Genomic DNA, 20,699 nt, shown 5'->3' on the forward strand with positions numbered 1-20,699 from the left:
TTTCTATTATTAGTCTTTTAAAATAATTCTCATTTTTATAGAGTTGAGAGATATTTTTGTTTTCACGCATGAGAAAAAGTAAACCATAATTGTTAAGGGGGCACGCTCTGGGATCGGGCAGATATAGACTTAATGCCCAGCTCTGCCACTTACCAGCTATATGCCTTTGGACAAAGAATTTAACATCTCTTAGTCTCATTTGCAGCTGTCAAATAGAAATAATAGTATCTACCTTGTAGAGTTGGGAAGAATAACAGGCATAATGCATATAAGATGCTTATTATATATTCTGGCACACTGTACATGTTTGTTAAATGTTGTTTATAAGGCGTTGCTTTCCCAACATAAAATTTATATTAATTTCCACAGCTAGGCCTGTTGTTTCCAGGCAAAAATAATAATCTATATAATTATTATATTTAACTTTATTAAATTTTTGTTATATATGTGTATTATTTTTCATTTATTAAAATACATAGCACATGCTATATTTTAAAATATATATCCTACTAGACAGTTGTAAAAGGAACACATTTTGCCTATTGTCTTGTGGTAAGTTTTACTCGATTAGGACTATGTCAGTGCTGCTGTGTCTCCGTTTTTATCCACTGTCCTTTCAGTGAAGAGGTGGCTAGGGAGGAATAATGCCCGCGACTTTGGCAGGTTCATCAACAGGAAAAACAGGATGTAGGATCTGCTGCAAATAGGAAAAGGTCACGATTATATAGTTTCAAATTTTATTAAATTTATTAAATATATGAGTTTTTAAGTAAAGAAAATAATTATAATGATTTGTTTTCCCTCAGTGAAAAACCTAAGTGCTTTAAGTGACTTTTTTCTGGGGCTTTATGTACTCATCCAAACAAATGCATAATTATTGAATTTCAGGTCTTAGGCTACCTCATTTAAGGCTGCTATTCTGACTTTAATAGCAAAAATTCATTTAAAACCTTTGTATCTGCATCACATGGTGTTACTGAGACCAAGCTTGCTCTGCTTGCCACGTGACAGGCCAGTAAATCGGGAGATGAGTTGTTGGGGCAAGGAATAACGACTTTAATCAGAAAGCCAGCAGACCGAGAAGATGGCACCCTAGTCGCAAAAAAACATTTTCCCTCAGTCCGCATTCTCTGGGCTGCTCTTTTTCTACGGAGGAGGGGGAGGGGCCCACTACAGTGCCAGCCAATGGCTGAGTGGGACCACTAACAGTCAGTTGCTCATTGACAGTTGCTCACTAATGGTCGCTCGCTTGGGGGAGGGGCCCAGTGCGATGCCAACCAATGGCTGAGGGGGACTGCTCTAGGTCGCGCCTGTCCCACCTGTATTACAATGGGAGTCTGCAGATCCTTCTAGCTCCAGAGACCCTATCTGACAAAGGAGAATTTCAGATGTCAAAATCATAATCCACGTTTCAAAAATATAAGAAAAAATTATAAAGTTTAAAATATGTCATTCTCAGCACACTTGTCACTCTCAAATGTATTCTGTAAGAACATCAGTCATTTCAAATCACCACGGATGAATTTCACAGGAAAGTCTAAATCTAAGCAAAAAGAACATATCCACCAGTTTAGCAAGCTTCTTTCTATAAGTAGCAGCAAACTTCTTTGGTTGTTTGCAATAACATATCCAGTGGGTACGGATTTAGTGATTTTCATTTGACAGTGTAACCTTTGCTATCTGAAAGAGGAAGCAGCACAGTTTAGAGGTTAAAGTGTGAATCTACCGTGTGACTGCCAAATTCTCCAGCCTCTTTGAGTTTCTTTTTGCCCTCTTTAAAACGGAGATTGTAAAAGTGAGGTAATATAGCCAAGTAGCTAGGATTACAGGCTGTAGAGTCCGTTTGCTCTACCATGGTTCAGAAACTGCACCTTGTATTATTGAGACAATGGCCCCAAGAGCCAGGTTGCCTGGGTTGGTATCTTGATGACACCATTTATTAGTCATGTTACTTTGTGTAATGCATTTAAAGACTCTTGAGACTAAATTTTTATAATCTGTAAAATGGGCATGATAATAATAGAAGCTTCCTCATAAGGCTGTTTTGAAGATTAAATGAGTTGATATTTATACAGGGTTCAGAACAGTACCTGCCACACAGTAAATGACCTTCCCCAGACTTCAGTTTCTAATTCTGTAAAGTGTGGTAGAAGAATATCTACCTCATTTGGTTGTTTTAAAGATTAAATAAGGCAATCTTGTGTAAAGTCTTCAGCACAGAGCCAGATTCAGAATAAATTATTATAAATGTCAGTAATTATTTGTTTTATTATCAATAATATAAAGTAGTTGAAAATAAATAAAACCATCTAACAAGAAATGTCACATCATAGTCTACATATGAGGAAATGGTTGCTTGAAGTCTTTTATAAATTCAGAATAATTTTGTAAATGATAATATAAATCCTCTTAAGGTTGAGTAGTCAATATTCAAGTTTCTTAACTGTCAGTGAAAGAGATATCATAGAGTCATGTCATCTGGCTATGTGACCCCTGATGTCCTTTCAACTCTGACTACTCCAACACCATTTAAGAATTTCTCTTGCAAAATCCCTGACAGACTTTTCTGGAGTTGCTAATCATTTGATACAATAATAGTAATAATTTACTATTTTATAATGGTATTTGTTGAATGCTTACTTAGTACAAGTCTGTATTACAAAATTTATGTTCATTTTTTTCATTTAAACTGTGTCACAAACCCATGACAAGGGAATGTTACCCCATTTTACAGAGATGAAGAAGCAGCGATTTCAAGGCAGAATAACGATAATCTCTTAAAGTCACAGGCCTGGCAGGGGTTTGCCTTTGAATCCATATATGCCTGAGTCTGTAGTGCGCCTTCCTTTGCTTAGCAGTTCTTGCTGTATGTGTAGAAATAAGAGGTATTGTTACTAGGAAAATTCTGGCTGGGAAAATGTCAATAGCAGATTTGCAGATATCGCAATCAGAATTCATTTATATTGGGAAATACTTAATTGCTTTTAAGTAGAATAACTTTAAAATACATATATATGTATGTATATGTATAAACATACATATGTTTGATATTTAAAGAAAATTAAATAACCTCTATATAATGGGAAGATCCATGGGTGATGGTGATATTTTTCCCCAGTTCTCAGCCCACTTCTAGGTCATGCTGGTTATTAATTATTCCTTCTGGGACCTTAATATATGCTTCATAATACTCTTTCTTGCAAATTGAATGTTCAGAGGCCTATAAATATAATGTTGAGTTCTGGAAGTTAATGAATTTCATTTTAGTCCTACTTCCTGCACAGTGCAAGGATATTCTATATTAAGTTTTTGTAACTCATTTATCACTACTATGTGATAAAAGTAGTTTTGAATTGGGCATATCTTTATCCATTTAATGCGTGGATATAACTAAAATCAAAGGTGAAAACTTTAAGAAGATTTTAGCTCAATATAAGAAGTTCCCAATAAGTAGACCTGTGTGAATGGAATAGCCTGCCTTTTTTAAGTGCTGCAGGTGGCTACCGGAGATTTTTAAGAAGTGATACAGTGACCAGTTGCCATAGTTTAAGTTAAGGGAATTCACCAAATATTTTTTTCTTTTATGTACTCATCACTCATTCTGCAAATACTATGTAATAAGAGTTACAAAGAGTAAAAAAAAAAAAAATTATCTGCTCTCTGGGAGCTCAGTTTTATTGGTGATAATAAAAAGAATTTAATCAAGAACTTAAAACATCATTGCTGTCATGGAAGTGTATGCAACAAATAAGGTAGAAGAGTTTTCCTGAATCTTACATGAGGGTGGAGTCAGTGTATGCATTACAGAAGAGGTAAGAGAAGAGATGAGACTTAAAGGATGAGTTAGAATTTGTCAGGTGGAAGGAGGAATGTTATGGCATCATCCAAATTTGACATTCTACAATTTTACAATCCAAGCATGTTGGAAAAAATAACAGGCAAATTACGAAGTGCTATGCAAAATGCTAGTAACCAAAACTGCTAAAGACTAGAGGTTAGAATTCATGATTACTTGAATGGGAGCCTAGGAAGAAAATTTGGAATGAATCCATACTTTGCTCTTCTCTCTCGCTCACTCCCTCCCAACACATCTTGTTTTCAGCTAGTCCTATGGGCTCTTGCTCCAAAACATACCCTCAGTTGGGCATTTCTTTCCATTTCCACCCTGCCTTCCCCTGATCATGGCACCACCAATTTTCACCTAGTTTCCAATGAGTCTTCCAGCATTCACTTTTGGTCCTTTCCAGTAGCAGCCTTCACACAGCAGGGACTCTAATCTTCTAAAAGTATAAATTGCGTGTCATTTAAATTCATGAGACCATCTAATGGATTTACATTACACTTGAAAAGTAAAACGTAAGCATCTTACCAAGTCCTACAAGTTCCTACATAATCCTGCCCTCTATCTAGCCCTTAAACTACGCTCACTGCCTCCCTGCCTTCATTCTGTTTCTTAACAAACTAACCTGTCCTGCTTTGGGGACTTTGTCATAGATGTTCTCTCTGCGTATAAGGACTCTCTTCTGGATCAAAGCAGCCTCCTTCTCATCAGAACTCTGCTTACATGCTACTTCTTCACACAAGCTGTTTCCAAACATCTCGTCTGAAGGAACACTCACAATGCGTCTCGCCAAAATTATATGCCATTGTCCTCTTGTATTTTATTCATAGAGTTTATCACCATCCACTGGCTTTTTGTTTACTTATTAACAAGTGTGATTTCAGCCACCTCCGACTATAACATAAACTCAATGAAAAACAAGCATCTTGTCTTTTTTTATTTAGTAGCGTAATTGCCCAGGACAGAGCCTACCTACAATAGGAACCAAATAAAAATTGTTGAATGAAACACCATCATCATGGGTTAGACTCATCTGCTATAGAAGAGTAGAAACACTACCAAAAATGTACAATGGAATAAGAAAAATTCAGAAGTCTTTTATTCCTATAAATGGTAGGGTTTAGTTGAAATGTAAACAGCTTTAAAATGTTTATAGAATGAAACCATGTCTTCTCTTCGGGACCTTCATTCACTTATTCTTTTCCTCTTTCGACTACCTACTAAATACATTTACTGTGTAAGGCATCACGGTTAGAGTGAAACATCACACATCCCATATGTTATTTCCCTTCCATGGTCCACAATGTAGTAGGCAAGAGACTGACTGAAACATAACTACAGAATGAAGCAGGAAATGTAAACATTTCCCCCAGCAGTGAACCAGATTTTGTACACCGAGACTTCAAAAAATGGAAAATTACCACTAGTTGTTGGAATCAGAGAAAGTGGCACTTAAGCTGAATTCTGAAAGAGAAGTGGGATTTGGGCTTTCGGAGATGAGGGGGACAGGAAAGGAAATGTAAGACTAAAGGAACCAAATAAATAGGGTAAACACAAGATGTGTAAGGTGGTTGGCAAGGAGATCAGCTTTCCTGGAAAATGAAGATTGATTGGAACCTGATTGTAGTAGAAATTCTTTTTTTTTTTTTTTTAACATCTTTATTGGAGTATAATTGCTTTACAGTGGTGTGTTAGTAGAAATTCTTGAATGTCAAGAACTTGGACTTTGTGTGTGTGTGCAGCATAATCTGGAAAATTACTATGTCTTTATTGTGTAAGTGAATTGTTAGTGGGAGAGGTCAGGGTAGGATACACCGGGTTCAATGGCTGGATGAAGGAGAAATTTACAGACTTTCAGAGTTAGATTTGTTACGACTTGAATTAGAGGTACCAATTATAGCAAGGAGAGGAAGAGCATAGTTAAGAAGAAAAAACCTACTTTTCCTTGTTCCTCTTCTTTCTTGGTGTCTGCCCTTTATGCTGTATTCTTCAAACTTGCTTTCCTTTCCTGGAGCTCAAAAATTGTTACCTCAGCTCCTCTGGACCTTCAAGATTGCCTCCCCTCTTTTGATGTGCCATTTTTTTTCTTCCATTGTTTTTACTTTCATTACTTCACAGCTATATTTCTTGTGCTTGCAGAGATATGTGAAGTAAAGTTGTGAAGTGATTCCTTAGTCAAGGAGGAAAGAAAGACGTGCACATTTTCTCTAAACCTCAGTATTTTTAACAGCCCCCAATAAATTTCAAAATAGCTATTAACCAGATTCATAACTTGCTAGTTTGAGGTCTACATGCTCTTTGTTATTTTCTGACCATTTGTATGTAGTAAATGTCAAGAAATCAGTGCATTGGACATAACGCAAACATCTAAAGGCAAAGGGAGAGAATCAGGGTGAGGACAGTTCACAGAAGAAGTAAAAGGAACCCAACCTTTAGATAAGGCAAAACATTGTTAAACAGAGAAGAAAATCATTGTGCTTCTTAAACCCATTAATTAAACATAAGCGGAAACCCTCTGTACACACTTGATTTGTAAAATTAGGTCAAGAAAGTCTGAATTTAGAGGTTTCCTTTTGTTACTCTATATGTATATGTATATGTATATATATAATTGGTATAATATGATTTGTCTTATATAACAACATCAAGGGTTCTCAGGAAAGATTTTTGTTGTAAGTTTTTGTGAGATTTCAGATTTACCTAGAAAGTGACATGGAAAATTGGCCCTTGAATATATTATATTCTGAAAGGCAAAGAATACAAAACATTAGTTTTGAAAATGCTTACTCACATGGTTTTAAGTTTGGCTTATTTGTTGAGCCAGTAGATTGAGTAGGAGGAGCTGCGAGTCTATGAAGTTTGAAATGTGGAGCATGTAACCATCTTGCAGATAAAGCTTTTGTAAGCCCTGCAGCTATTATTACAGATTATACTGCAATTGTGGTTTTATGTGAACTGGGCAAACTTGGTTATCAGCACAAACTAAAGCTTACTGAATGCTTGTCTTGCAAACTTGTCTTTGGCTGGGTTTGATATATATCTGTGCATTGGGTAGCAGTTTAACCTCCCTCACACAGCAGTATTTTTAAGCTAGAATGCAGAGCCAATGCTGGAAGAGGGTCTGTTGTGTAGAAGACTGCTATGAGTTGGCAATTCTCCCCACAGAGAAGCTTGATAAACTGCCCTTTCTGTATTTAGCTTACGAGGTTCAGCGCCAGATTGCCCAACCAAACCACAACTGTTTCTTTTTTCTGTATTTTATCTTCTCTTGGAAAAGCTGTTAACGTTACAGAAAATTTGCAAGAATCGTACAAAGAACTCCCATACACATTTAACTCAGAGCACCCAGAGACCTTTTTTTCAAGTTTCACAAATTGTCCCAGAGATAGCACTTGTAGCGATTCAGGATGAACGTTGTACCCAGTCGTCATGTCTTCCTAACATCCCTCGATCTGGAACAGTGCTTTAATCTTTCCTTGACTTCCGTGACATTGATATGTTGAAGGCAAGCATTTTATAGAATGATTCTTAATGTGGGTTTGTCTGATATTTTTTCATGATTGCAGATATATATATATATATAAATATATATAAATGTATATAGATTTAGATATATATAATATCACAGAAATGATACTGTGTTTTTTCCATTGCCTTCCTATCAGGTATCAACATTATTGATATTCCCCATTTTGGTGGTGTTGAATTTGATTGCTTGATTGGGATGATGTTTGCCACAGTTGATCTGCTTTCACCCATAGGTTTTAGCATCCATTGAGGTTTCTTGCCTAAATTAATAGTTTACTCCAATGGATGTCATGTGATTTCTAATTCCATTATTCCTTCTGCATTTATGCCTTGCCATTCAACTTTAAGAAAATGATGTCCTTTTCTTATTTTTCTCCTTCTCCCCCTCTTCCTCCCTCTCCTTCCCCCCTCCTCCTTTTCCTTCTCCTGTACTCTTTCCCTCTCCCTCTCTTTGAATTTTGTGGACTAATGGATTCCTATTGTCTTCAGTGGATTATAATCCATCAATATGACTATTTATTTTGATGTTTAGAATTTCCCAGTTTTGGCTACTGGGATCCCCTTCAAGCTGGCTTCTGCCCCATTATTCTTTGAGAACTTTGTTTCTTTTTGGCTCAAGGTAATCTAGGCTCATCTTGTTCTCTCACTGCCTTGGCTTTAGCTTTTATCTAAGGTGCACTGATTTCTTTTGTGAAGAGTAATATTTAGGAACCAGATCTCACTGCTCCTAGCTTTCCTAAATAATAAAATATATGTAGGTACACACACACTCATACAGACACACACATATTTTTTTTAAACCTATTTCCTTTTTTTAAAATTAATTAATTTATTTATTTATTTATTTTCAGTTCCGTTGGGTCATCGTTACTGTGCACGGGCTTTCTCTAGTTGCGTAGAGTGGAGACTACTCTTCATTGCTGTGCGCGGGCTTCTCATTGCGGTGGCTTCTCTTGTTGCGGAGCATGGGCTCTAGGCACGCGGGCTTCAGTAGTTGCAGCACGCAGGCTCAGTAGTTGTGGCTCGCGGACTCTAGAGCGCAGGCTCAGTAGCTGTGGCGCACGGGCTTAGTTACTCCACGGCCTGTGGGATCTTCCCAGACCAGGGCGCGAACCCGTGTCCCCTGCATTGGCAGGCAGATTCTTAACCACTGCGCCACCAGAGAAGTCCCTACACATGTATTTATCTCAGTATCAATGAGCTATCTATTAGAGAGAGAGAGAGATGGGTATATAACCGTAAATTCACAGCGCCTCCAATTCCAAATCAACACACAGAGTTTATGCTTGCTTTCTCCTTTCCATACTTGCACCTTCCTTTGTCAGCTGAGAAACCTGGCTCCCATTATACTCAATATGTTTTCTTATTTGCTCAGCCCCCCGACCCCCAGCATACAAATCTAACAAATCTCCCATCCACACTGGGCTACTCTTCACTCTGACAGATTCCTGGCCTTGGCCCTGTCTGTCACCTCTCTGCCTTCCCACCAAGAAAGAGAGAGCTGGTTTGGGAAAGATATTTGTTTTTCTTTCTTTTAGGTTGGGTTTATAAAGCAGGAACTATAAGACCATTAGTTAATGTTGCTGACTCAAACCAGCTTTGTCTGTGTCCACATTTGTGACTAGTATATCCATATCAAGATGAATTCATATGGGTGTATTTTTAATATAAACCAATATGCAACACCCCTATTTATGAAATTGGAAATCTGAAGATTGATAGTATCTAGATGTATTGCTGAATTCCTTTAAATGGCATGTATAATAGCTTCCTTTTCTTAGGAGTAAAAATTTAAGGTAGTAAAGAGTAAAATTAAGGTTAGGCCACTGGGTATTGTCACATTCAAGTACTGTCTGTTAATAACTTAGTGACTAAGCTATCTGTCAGCTAAGGAGAGATCACATACATTAACATGCTCAATGTCCAGAGACATTTGGATGGAATTAAATTGTAGGGTAGTGGTTAATAAAACAATATTTAGAAGCGTCCAGGTTTAAGTACAGGTTAAGTATCTCCCAGTTTGTTACACAGGGCAAATTATTACAGCTCTAGAAGCCTCAGTTTATCCACAGCACCTAAATTACAGGTGTCTTAGTCTGTTCCAGCTGCTCTAACAGGAACACCATAGACTAGGTGGCTGAAGCAACAAACATTTATTTCTCATAGTGCTGGAGGCTGGGAAGTCCAAGATCGAAGTGCCGGTAGATTTGGTATCTGGTGAGCTCCTGCTTCCTGGTTCATAGATGACCATCTTTTCACTCTGTCCTCACATGGCAGAAGGGGCAAGGGAGCTCTCCAAGGTCTGTTTTGTAATGGCACTAATCACATGCATGAGGGCTCTATCCTCATGACCTAATCACCTCCCAAAGGCTCCATCTCCTAGTATCATTACAGTGGGGGTTAGGTTTCAACACATGAATTTTGGGAGGAAACAGATATTCAGTCCATAGCAACACAATTGTTGTGAAGTTTGAGTGATATGCCCTAGATAAAACACTAGGCATAGTACTTGGCATATAGTAAGTGCACATAAACAAGAACTAGCTTTTATGTTAATTATTGGTGAAACCTAGACCTTTAACTACTAGGACTCTTAGTAACAGACACTAGCACTAGCTTATTAGAACTCTAAATAAATTAAATGGTGTTTTTGCAATGCCCTATCTTACAGTTTCAGTGAGTGCTTATAACATGTTGACCATGTTGTAAATGCACAGTAAGATAGTCTGCACAGGATGATGTCTTCTAAATATTTTGAATCATTTTTTCCTTTTCCCAGTCAATATGAGAGGAATGCAATATCGGTTTACATGGGAACAGTGAATGATGCCACTGCAATATCTACCTTTTGGTTAGAGAACACTGTTGATTCTGAAGTCTTCGTAAATTGTTTTATGAATCAACACCAAAACCTGTTATTTTACTGGAATGAAGCATGCACAAAAATAGAGGACATGCTTAGAGCCTTCAGAGATTAAACTGAACTTCTTTGATCATTTGTATAAAAGTTAAATCTTTACCAGTTGCCTTTGATTGTCCCTCTGGAGACTGGAGTTAAACTCTGATTCCACTTTAACAAATAATGAGGTAGAAATCCTGGAGAAATCAATGTCTTGTAACATATATAGAGCAGGGGATCTGGACCCATTTACATGTGAATACAAACCAAAGATAATTTCTGAGATCTTTTTATAATTATTTGAAGTTTAACTTCACCATGTTCCTTCCCTTGATCAGTCTGTTGCCCTATCATTTCTAATGTAGGTAACTCAGATAGGGAACACTGTGAAACATACACCAAAGAACTTGAAAATATGGTATAAATAAGATTTTCTCTTGTGACCTAAACTAAAAAAAAAAAAAAAATTAAAGAATAAATCAGCCAGAAACGTTCACTGCCACATTAAAAAATAAAGTAAAACAAAGGTTTCTAAGACCAAAGTTTGAATACTTTTTTTATCAGAGGGTGGGGACTTAGCCAATGGAATTGAGTACTAGGTTTCATACATTGAGAAAGATAGCCATACACTGAGGAATATTTTTTAAGATCTGTATATTTGCAGCAAAGAAAGAACTCGACTCCCAAAACACATTCTGAATATTCTCTTGCTCCATAGAGATTTTCCTAGAGGGAGATGCTCTGCATCTTTATAACTAACATGGCTACAAGTATTCTGGTTCCTGTAATTGCTCTGGTCTTGTTCTAGTAAAAATCAGTTGGCATTGGGCTTTAGACAGCCATCCCAGTGAACTACTTTATGTGACTCAGCATCTGAGAAACCGGTCTGTGAATTGAGCCTGTATGACTGTAGGCCAACCCTGGCTCCCAGCCAGGTCACCCAGGCACCATGCCTCTCTGAGGCTTCTTGGCAAGCAGCCAGTAAGCTTTCCCTGGGGTGTCCTATCTCACTCCATACTCTCCATTTAAACGGCTTCAGCAAGTAATAACAATCCTTAGAAAACTTCAGAGGAATTTTTTCCCCTCGTTCATGGACATTAGGCTAAGGAATAAGCCAGGGTGGTACAGTGGCTCACAAGGAAAGAGCCCAAGTGGAAGAATAGATGATAATGAACTTTAGAAGTGAGTGGGGAGGGGCAATAGACAGGGGACATTGGAGACCCTGGGGGCCAGAGAAGAAAAGAAATAGCCCAGAGAGCCGGATATATTCCCCACATTTTAACGTTGACCGGAATCCCACATGCCTCAGGAGAATGCCTTTCCGGGCCTTTAGTAATAACAACACTTGAGCTCACAATTATTTTGCGAGGAACATATTTTTCTTTGCCTTTTACACATAAGCAAATTGAGGTTCAGAGAGGCTAAGTCACTTAGCAAGGTCACGTGAGTTAATAACTGTTTAGTGAGAGAGCTGTTTTACAACCAAATGCAAAGCATGCACCATTATACCATGCTTCCTTCTATATGCTTTACCCACCAATGACACTATTTTATGATCACTACTGATAAGATTTATTCATTCAGTTATCAAATATTTGCAGAGTGCAGCATATCTGCTAGACATGTGGCTAGGCATTGGGGTGCAATGATGAGCTTAAACATCGAGAATGGACTCTAGTTTGGAAGATGAACATTTATCAAATAATTACACAAATGTCATGTTACGAGAGTATGAAGTGCTCAAGATAAGTACAGGGAGAAATGAGTATTTGTAACTTGGGACTTCACCTGAAAATTAGCGATGGTTCTTTAAGAAAGAGTCACTTGAGCTGAGACTTGAAGGGAGAAATTTAATTGGATGTCATGGGAAGGAAAATATTCAAGTAGAAAGGACCTGTTGAGGCCAGGAGCTATAGGATGTGGGTAGAAGATTCTTGTGACCACAGGGGAGAGAGATAAGGGGAGTCCAGTGCAAGATGATACTGGAGAGGCAGACAGAGATCAGACCATGCAAAGCCTCTCAGGCTCCCTGAAGGTTTCACCCAGGGGCGCTATGAACAAGGACCAGGTTTGTTGAGAAAATATCACAAGTTCAGTTCTGTACAAGATGGGTTTGAGTTATCTCTGTGATAATCAAGAGGTAATGTCAATTAGACAGTTATGATTCACATCTGGAATTCAGAGAAAAGTTCTGGGTTAGAGTTTGAATTTGGACTTCATGTGTGGATAGGCCATCACTAATACAATAGGTATGTTTGAGATCGTCTGGAGAGACTGTACAATGCAAACTGGAAGAAGCTTAGGATATTGCTTTGAGGAACCCCCAACTTTTGCCCTTCTTTTTTACTACTGACAACCATGACATTTAATGATTGGGTAAAAGAGAACAAAGAGAAAAAAAGTAGCATCCAGAGAGAATGGGGAACAAACTGGAAATTTTTTATTATAGAAGCCAAGGAAGGAGAGTTTCATGAAGGGAGGAATGGTCTGCTATTCTAAATGCTACCAAGATATCAAGGAAGGTGAAGACTAAAAATGTCTGTTGATTTTTCACAACATTGAAATTTTTACTGGCCTTAATGGTATATCCTGTCATTTGAACAGCATGTCCTCTTCTGAATTTTGCTGTGCTCCTTATATTTAGTTTTAAGTTACAATAAGCTAGGAATGTCTGCCAGAAATCACTGGAGGTCAAGGCACAGCTTTGTATGAATTCTTGCATGGCTCTATCTTTCTTTTAATATGTCAATTCCTATATACATACATACATACAGCATATAGTTTTCCATGATTTATTAAAATCCTAATGAGCGTTTCAGAGTTTTTAGACCCATCAGATAAATAGAAAATATTTCTGGCATCAATGATTGCACTTTATTTTCTCTCAAACAAAACCAGGATTTAGAATAAAAGTAACATATTAAGTGAAAATTGATTTAAAGATATACTGAATTTTTCTTTCACATATAAATATTCTCTTTAGATTTTTTTAAAGTAAGAAATGTTTAGTGATCACTTGCCATGGTCCAAACTCAGTACTAGGAATGGGACTCCAAGCAAATGAGATAACTATAAAGAACAAAGTCCAGTGTACAATGCTGTATTGTCTTGTCTCCTTCTTTCTCTTGTCGTTCACGCTGTGGACTTTCTAAAGATGTGGTGTTTTTGACCAAATATATGTAGATTTTGAAGCTGCATAAGGAAAGATAGTGCCTCTTAAAACGTTTGCCTGTGCATAAAAGGAAGAAGCAATGCATGAAGATTGGAATATCAAAACGTATGCAGTCCCTCTGTGGAGTGCTTTTTATTTGATTAGACCTACTCTTTACATGTTAATCACACACACAAATACATACCCATGAACATATATACACAACTATAAAACATATTATAAAAGGGGGTTGTCAGAATGAGAATTTGTTTTTGATTGACTTTAATTTTTCTGAAATCAAGACATCATAGTGACATTTATTGCCCATAGCAAAGTCAATATTTATTTTACTTATACTTTGTGTTTTAGGATATATTTTATAGAATGTGCATGGAAAAAATAATTTTAGGGGTGTTTTCAGTGCTTTTATTATTCTCAGAAGAACACAGTTTAGCCAGACTTCCTCTAAGACAGCAAAAAAAAAAGAATCTTTTCAAGTCTTTTGCCCAAAAAAGTGCAGTCAATTATTGGTAATTACAAGCTTTCAAACTTAGAAAAGTCTAAGAAATCAGATTTAATACCTCACTACAACTTGGGTTGTATATGAAAAGTAAGGAAATTCTCCTGTAGATAGACAGCTTTGGAATGTCCCAGACGTAAAGAAATGCTCACTTACCTTCATAGAAAACTTTTAATACATTGATTTCTTCTTGTACTAGAGAACTTTGATGAGTCGCTGGTGACAGCAATTGGTATTTCTGTCTTCTTGGTTAATTTCAGAGCACATTCAGAAAATGAAGGTACCTCTTTACCATCTGCCGATTCCTGTACCAGTCCTACTAAGATGGATTTATCATACAGTAAGACAGCTAAGCAGTGCCTAGAGGAGATATCCGGTAAGTGACCTGATTGGTGGGTAGGTCAAACTCAGAATTTTTATAATCTCTCCATAAGTCTTTTTATTAAATCATATTTATGCTATACTGTTTTCCCTTAGGCATAAATGGACTGTGTACATTTCATGCTTCAGAGATGCTTAGGTATTTGACTATTCTGCTTAGAATGGTCTCTTTGTTGCTCTGTAATGAATTCTGTAAAGAATGGTAGTGCTCTCGGAGGCTGAGATTTTAAGTCATGGTTGCCCTCAGTCTAGTTGAATACTATCAGAGAAGACCTGGAGAATCTTCTATTGTTCATAAGGCAGTTCTTGAATATATCTAGAGATTTAAAAAAATATTAATGATCAGATGGCAATGTAAAATTTCCAAGGCCTCCAACCCTGCGCTGTCTACAATTCTGTGTTATTTTGAACATTTCTACACAGTGGCTCCAAATGTGTGTTCTGGGAAAAATGTAATTATGGAAATATTTCATTATATATATAATAATGTAAGAAAAATGACATATACATGCTCCAGACCCAATTTGTCAGATTCTCAGCTTTAGTCCACTATTTTTCCTAGGATCTGGATAAGCCTAGGCACATATGGAAGGCCTTTGGTATAATTTTATTATATATAGGTCCATATGGACCTATATAATATATAATATAGGAACTAAGTAGGCTCTTAACGTGATATACTGCTTCTAAGGGGAAAGACAGTTTAAGAACATTTTATGTGTTTCCAAGTATAAGAATGCATGGCAGTAGAGGTATGTCTTTTGGTCCAATAAATCTCTGGCTCAGCCCTTGTATATTCCTAAGGAAAAAACTAAAAGGACTATTTCAATTTTAAAAATTACTGTAGTACTCCTAGAACTCAAAGTATTGCTCTGAAGCTCATGAGCGTAGCCATATCACAAATTTGAAGGTTAAGAAACTTCCTCACTTCAGCAGACTTGAAACACTTTGGCGAGCATTAGCAGTCACTGCAGTATCCATCAATGGATATTGACAACAAGGACAGCACAACATCCCAAGGGTTCCTTTTGGAATTAACATCAGTGGTATCATAGGCTTCAGAGTTTTCATGTGGAGATTACAGTGGGCCAGTTCAGGGTAAGGGCAGAAATGGTAATGCCAAGGCATAGCTATATGGATACTTGTAGATCTTTCAAGCACTTGGAGAAAGTGTTGGTTTTCCATAGCTCCAGATAGCCCCTTGGTGAATGATGATATGTATCTGTATTGTGACTAGATATTATTTAAACATAGTGTGGAACGTTTCACACATTTCTTTACTCATGCATGTCTTCAGTTAGTATCAATATGCCTACAAAATACTAGAGCTCAAATCTGTAGGAGAAAATGCGTTTAAGTACACATTGAATTCTAATTTTTATGTGATTTTCACAAAGAAACCTTGTTTTTCTGAAATTAGTATATCGCTTAGTATCTCTGATTGAATCGGTAACCCATTTTTGATCTTTTTTCCTCCAGTTTCTTATTCTTTTGACCATTTAATCATTTTTTATACTTCCAGTTAATATTTCCATTTATGTAAGTCACATCATTATGTTATACACCTTAAACTAATACACTGCTACATGCCAATTATATCTCAATAAAACTGGAAAAAAACATTTTTAATTTCCATTTAATGTTCTGATTTTTAATAGAATATTTGAAAGTGAAAAATAAACTAGGCTTTAACATAATATAATAGTCTGATGGATTTATTAGAAGGTATAATATTAATTTATGTCAATAAGTATTGATATAGAATCATAGATTTAAATCTATGATTTAGATAGGAATAAAAGAAAGAAAACAACACATAAGTGCTGAAATGAGGCTTATCTGATTATGTCATTCCTACGATCATTTGTTTAAAATGAGTCTATAGTGGAGTACTGAAAATTTCTCTCAATTGCAAACTTGAGATTTCATGAAAGAAAGATATTTATGATTAGAAAGCTATAAATTGATTACCATAATTGGAGAAATGTAGATGAGAGTATACTGGTAGACCAGTGATGAGAGGATGACAGTCATAGGGAAGTAGGCCAGTGACAAGAGCAGAGCTGGCATACCCTGGCCTTTCTTCTAATGATCTTGCCCTCTAATCCTTCCTTGAGCTACTTATTCTCCTGTTCGTACCCTACATCTGGGCACCGTCGGAATCTGCAGCTTCTCTATAATCTCGCTTCCATGCACCCCACTCTTGCTGATGACATCCTCCTATCCTTTCAATGCCCTTCCTTTCATTCTCTGACTCTGACACTGGTTCTACTAAGATTTCCAATTTATTGATCCCACCACCATTTACTTACCCTCTCCAAACTCTACATATCCTTTCTTCCTTCCTTAATCAGATGAATTCCTGTAGTGGCTGAATGTGATTTTACTTTTACATATACCCTTTACTCCCTTACACCTCTTTCACTTCATTGTTCTCATTGGATGAAACCACGGACCTGGTAACATTCAGGTCTCCACCTAGTCCATACCAGCAATGAATGAACCTGGAGAAAAACACATCACGTGTTGATGTGATTCGCTTTACATTCATGACCACCAACTTCAAGTGAGTAGTTAATGCTGCCCGGCAATCATTCTGTATTTCTCTGGTGCATTTACTCTTTTTTTGTCATCTAAGAACTTGAGATTGTTCTTAGATGACAATTTTATACCTTATCTCTTCTTTTCAAAGCTACAGTGCCACTTCTCCCATCCTTTCTCTTAACTGATGACCTTGATGTTGATGTCACTAAAAAAAATTTAAGCAGAGCGAAAAGAATTTCACAAACCCCTGCCACCATATCTACCCATGTACAGCATTTTATACCTATTTACTTCACTTTTCCTTGGATTACTTTCTTTTCTACCTTATCTCCCTCTATACCAAACCACTCTGTTTCGCCCACAGGATGCTGCCATCTCTGCAATCTTAATTTAAAACAAAACAAAACAACTTTCCTTGACCCCTTCCACAGTTTTCTTTCTCTCTCTAATTTCTCTTGTTGCTACTATATTCTGGCTGCTAGGGAAACCACAAACCACATATACACTTGAATTTAATGCCACGCCTTAGACTAGCCCTTAGAATATTTCTTCAAAGACAGCATGAGATATGAGCAGGTAAGTGTTCTAGGAAGTAGAAAAACTTAATCCTGGCCTCTGCACTGCCATTATGTTGTTGTTTGCATTGTCCCTTAGTTCCCTTTTTTGTGAGGTGACTATAGTGATGCTTAGTAAACTCCGGATTATTGTGAGATACGGTTTTATTCTTCCATCCACCTTTTCAGTAATCATCGCCAGGTACGTTATAAATGCCAAGCATGCCAAGGATTGGGAAAACAAACATGACTAAGACATGAGTTCTCCTATGGGGGAATAAGAGACAAATAAACTTTAACACCACAAATAATTGAATTACTAGATTTATGGGAACAACTAACTTAACTGTAAAGATTTATACAGGGCTTAAAAGAAGATCACGCATGTGTATAGTAGAATTCTAATGGGTAAAGAAATCAGGACATAATATTTCAGGAAGAAACAACTTCAATGGAAGTAATTTGAAAAAAAGTTTTACTTGTCATTTTTGTCTGTTTCTTATTGTAAAACCGGGTACATTTGGGATTTTGGTAGATCAGTGATTTTCAATGCCAGTGCTACTGTTGAAGCCTTATTGTTAAAGGTTGCTGTGGGGACCTCAGTGGGGAGTAAATCTGTCCTGTTCCCCAAGTGAAGTAGCCTAAATAATAGAGAACTCTGATGGAGTTAGTCTTGGCTGGATAAGATCCAGGTTTTGTGAATGTTTGAAGCCTATACAATTTGGAGGAGCCTGGAAATAATTTAAAAAATACAAAGTTACATTGGCTCAACCAAGTTAGAAGCTCTGTATATTAAACACCATTGGCTTCACAGTTGACGCACCTTGATGTCCTGGTATAGTTTTGCCTGACCAGCATCCATTGCTGCATCTGCTAGTAACAGCCCCTTGATTTTCTTTTGGGGAACCATAGCCCCATCAGTCTCTGTTCAGGTAGTTCAAATGAAATTGACCCAAGCAGATCCAATCAGAACAACCCATTCCGTTGACCACAGTGACTCTTTCAGGAGTGGACAACTGACCCAATTCAGTTCAGTCAGAACCAATGAGAATCAGTCTCAGAACTTTTCCTGGCTGTTAGGAAAGAGACACTCCGTTTTTCCACTAGACCTGAAGCTAATCAGAAGAAAGCTTGGAGCTGCTGGCAGTTACCTTCACCCTCGAGTGAAACAAACATAGGGAAAACAGAACCTAAAGCAGAAGAATATTAGCTCAAGGTCTTTGCAGAAAATGTCTGGGCCCCTGAACAAGCCACATCAGAGACTCTGTCTCCCTCCTTCCCTGCACCTTTCTGTTGTGTTACCCAGGGAAATCCCTTTTTGTACTTAAACAAATGTGAAAAGCATCCCTATTGCATGACCTGTGAGATGCATGACATGTAAAGTTCTATGATACTGTTAAGGAGCAAACTTGAATAGTTCACATTGAAAAGCAGATTTGTTAGGAGGCTTAGCTCTTTACATTTCCTCTCTGCAGTAACTCATTTGAATTTATAAGAACAGTGTCTTCATGACTAAATGGTAGCAGAAGTTAAAAACATAGTTAAATTGTGGTGTGAAGATAAGTATCAGAAATGAGTTACACAATAAAATGGCATATGCTGGAGAAAACTCAAGACTTTTACAATTTGGAGACCTTTTATCCCTCCAAAGTCTTTATGTATCTCTCTCAAGTTTCCCATTATTTGTCATGTTCTTAGGGAGGAAACTGTGATATTTACCCAATCTGATGATGGTGGTTCTATTAATTATTACAGTCAGGTGATATGCATTATATAATTTGTGACAAAGATCAAGTGAGCTTCTTGCTTCCAGCCTATCCTTAAGACTCATGCCATGACCTCAATATTACAAGTCCAGCTGAATTGACGGTTTAGATTTTACTGCTTTGGCTTGGGTTTTATTCTCTCATTCATTGACAAAAAGAATTTGGTTTCAGAGACCATCCCTTTCATCAAGTGCCAAGAGATCCTGCCAAATGCAAAGTGAGCTTTGTTTTTCATTCCATTGGAATCATTCAGAAAGTTTTTAGATGTTTTTTAATACAAAGGTTCACACATGCCCCTTGTTTTGCATAAGACTGTCTACCAACATGTATAACATTTATTTAATCCACTTTTTAACCTTTACCTTTTCAACACTGAAAAATGGTGATAGATGCCAGACTGAATCAGAATCAGTGAAGCCAATATGTCATTTGTAATAAAGTAATTAAATAATTGGATGAATTCAGGAAATCATTTTAGAAGTAAGAATTTAAATTGAACAGAGAGATAAACTAATGGTTACATGTGTTTTTTTCTGACTTCCCAGACTTTGTATTGAATAATGGGAAATATTTGGTATTTAAGACATTTGTAAATGATCACTTATTTTGCCTTTTTCTTGGATGTTTATAAAGATTAAGATGATCAAGCTCAGGTCATTTTAAATCAGTTTGGATCTTTTACTTAAATAGCTACTTTGTAATTATGTTTACTAAAGAGCTCAAAAGCATTCCTTTTCAGAACGTTATAGTAGCTCTACTTTATGTGAGGTCTTGGCTAAATTAGAGCGATTCACATTTTCAGTATTGATTGGGCGTGTTTGTCTCATACACCGAGGCTTCCTCCTCCGCCTTGTGTAACATACATTTCTGAGCCTGCGCTCTGGAGCCCGCGAGCCACAAGTGCTGAAGCCCGCGCGCCTAGAGCCCGTGCTCCACAGCAAGAGAAGCCACTGCAATGAGAAGCCCGCGCACCGCAACGAAGAGTAGCCCCCGCTCACCGCGACTAGAGAAAGCCCGCGGGCAGCAACAAAGACCCAACACAGCCAAAAATAAAATAAATAAATAATCTATTTTAAAAAAATAAATAAATAAACGATTGAATACAAGTAAGTATAAATACACCCATGTATGAATGTACACCCAAAAGCAAGCAGAGATAACTGCCTCTAGAGGAGCAATAATTGGGTCCCCTGCTGTTGTTCAAGGTAAACTTAAGGACCCATGTAGTTGTTCCCAGGGGAAAAACTACTATAACTACAAGTTGACAATATCTTTAAACAAAGAAACAAGCAAAAATGCCCTTTTGGTGCTTTTCTCTGTTCGGGTTATATCTTCAAAATAGCCAGCCCCTTGCTGCTGTCTCCACTGGACTTAGTCCCTTCCTAAATTCACCCCTACAGGTGTGTTATACTTTTTGCCCCACTGAATCAGAGTGGGCCATGTGATTTCATTTGACCAATGACATGTGAGTGGAAAAATGACATGGGCCATTCTTGAGCAGAAGCTTAGATTTCT

The 20,699-nt window shown here is 37.3% G+C and overlaps 1 protein-coding gene across 19 annotated transcripts in view; it reads left to right on the top strand.

Moving 5' to 3' along the window:
* NAV3 (neuron navigator 3) overlaps positions 1 to 20,699 on the top strand; it is a 1,129,181-nt gene that overhangs the window by 941,924 nt on the left and 166,558 nt on the right. For all 19 annotated transcript variants that reach the window (XM_082351536.1, XM_082351537.1, XM_082351530.1 and 16 more), the window contains one exon: positions 14,200 to 14,315. In XM_082351536.1, coding sequence (XP_082207662.1) covers positions 14,200 to 14,315 — 116 coding nt within the window. The remainder of the gene's footprint in view (positions 1 to 14,199; positions 14,316 to 20,699) is intronic.

This window comes from Balaenoptera borealis (assembly GCF_965194805.1).
Source record: "Balaenoptera borealis genome assembly, chromosome: 13".
Classification (NCBI taxonomy): domain Eukaryota; kingdom Metazoa; phylum Chordata; class Mammalia; order Artiodactyla; family Balaenopteridae; genus Balaenoptera; species Balaenoptera borealis.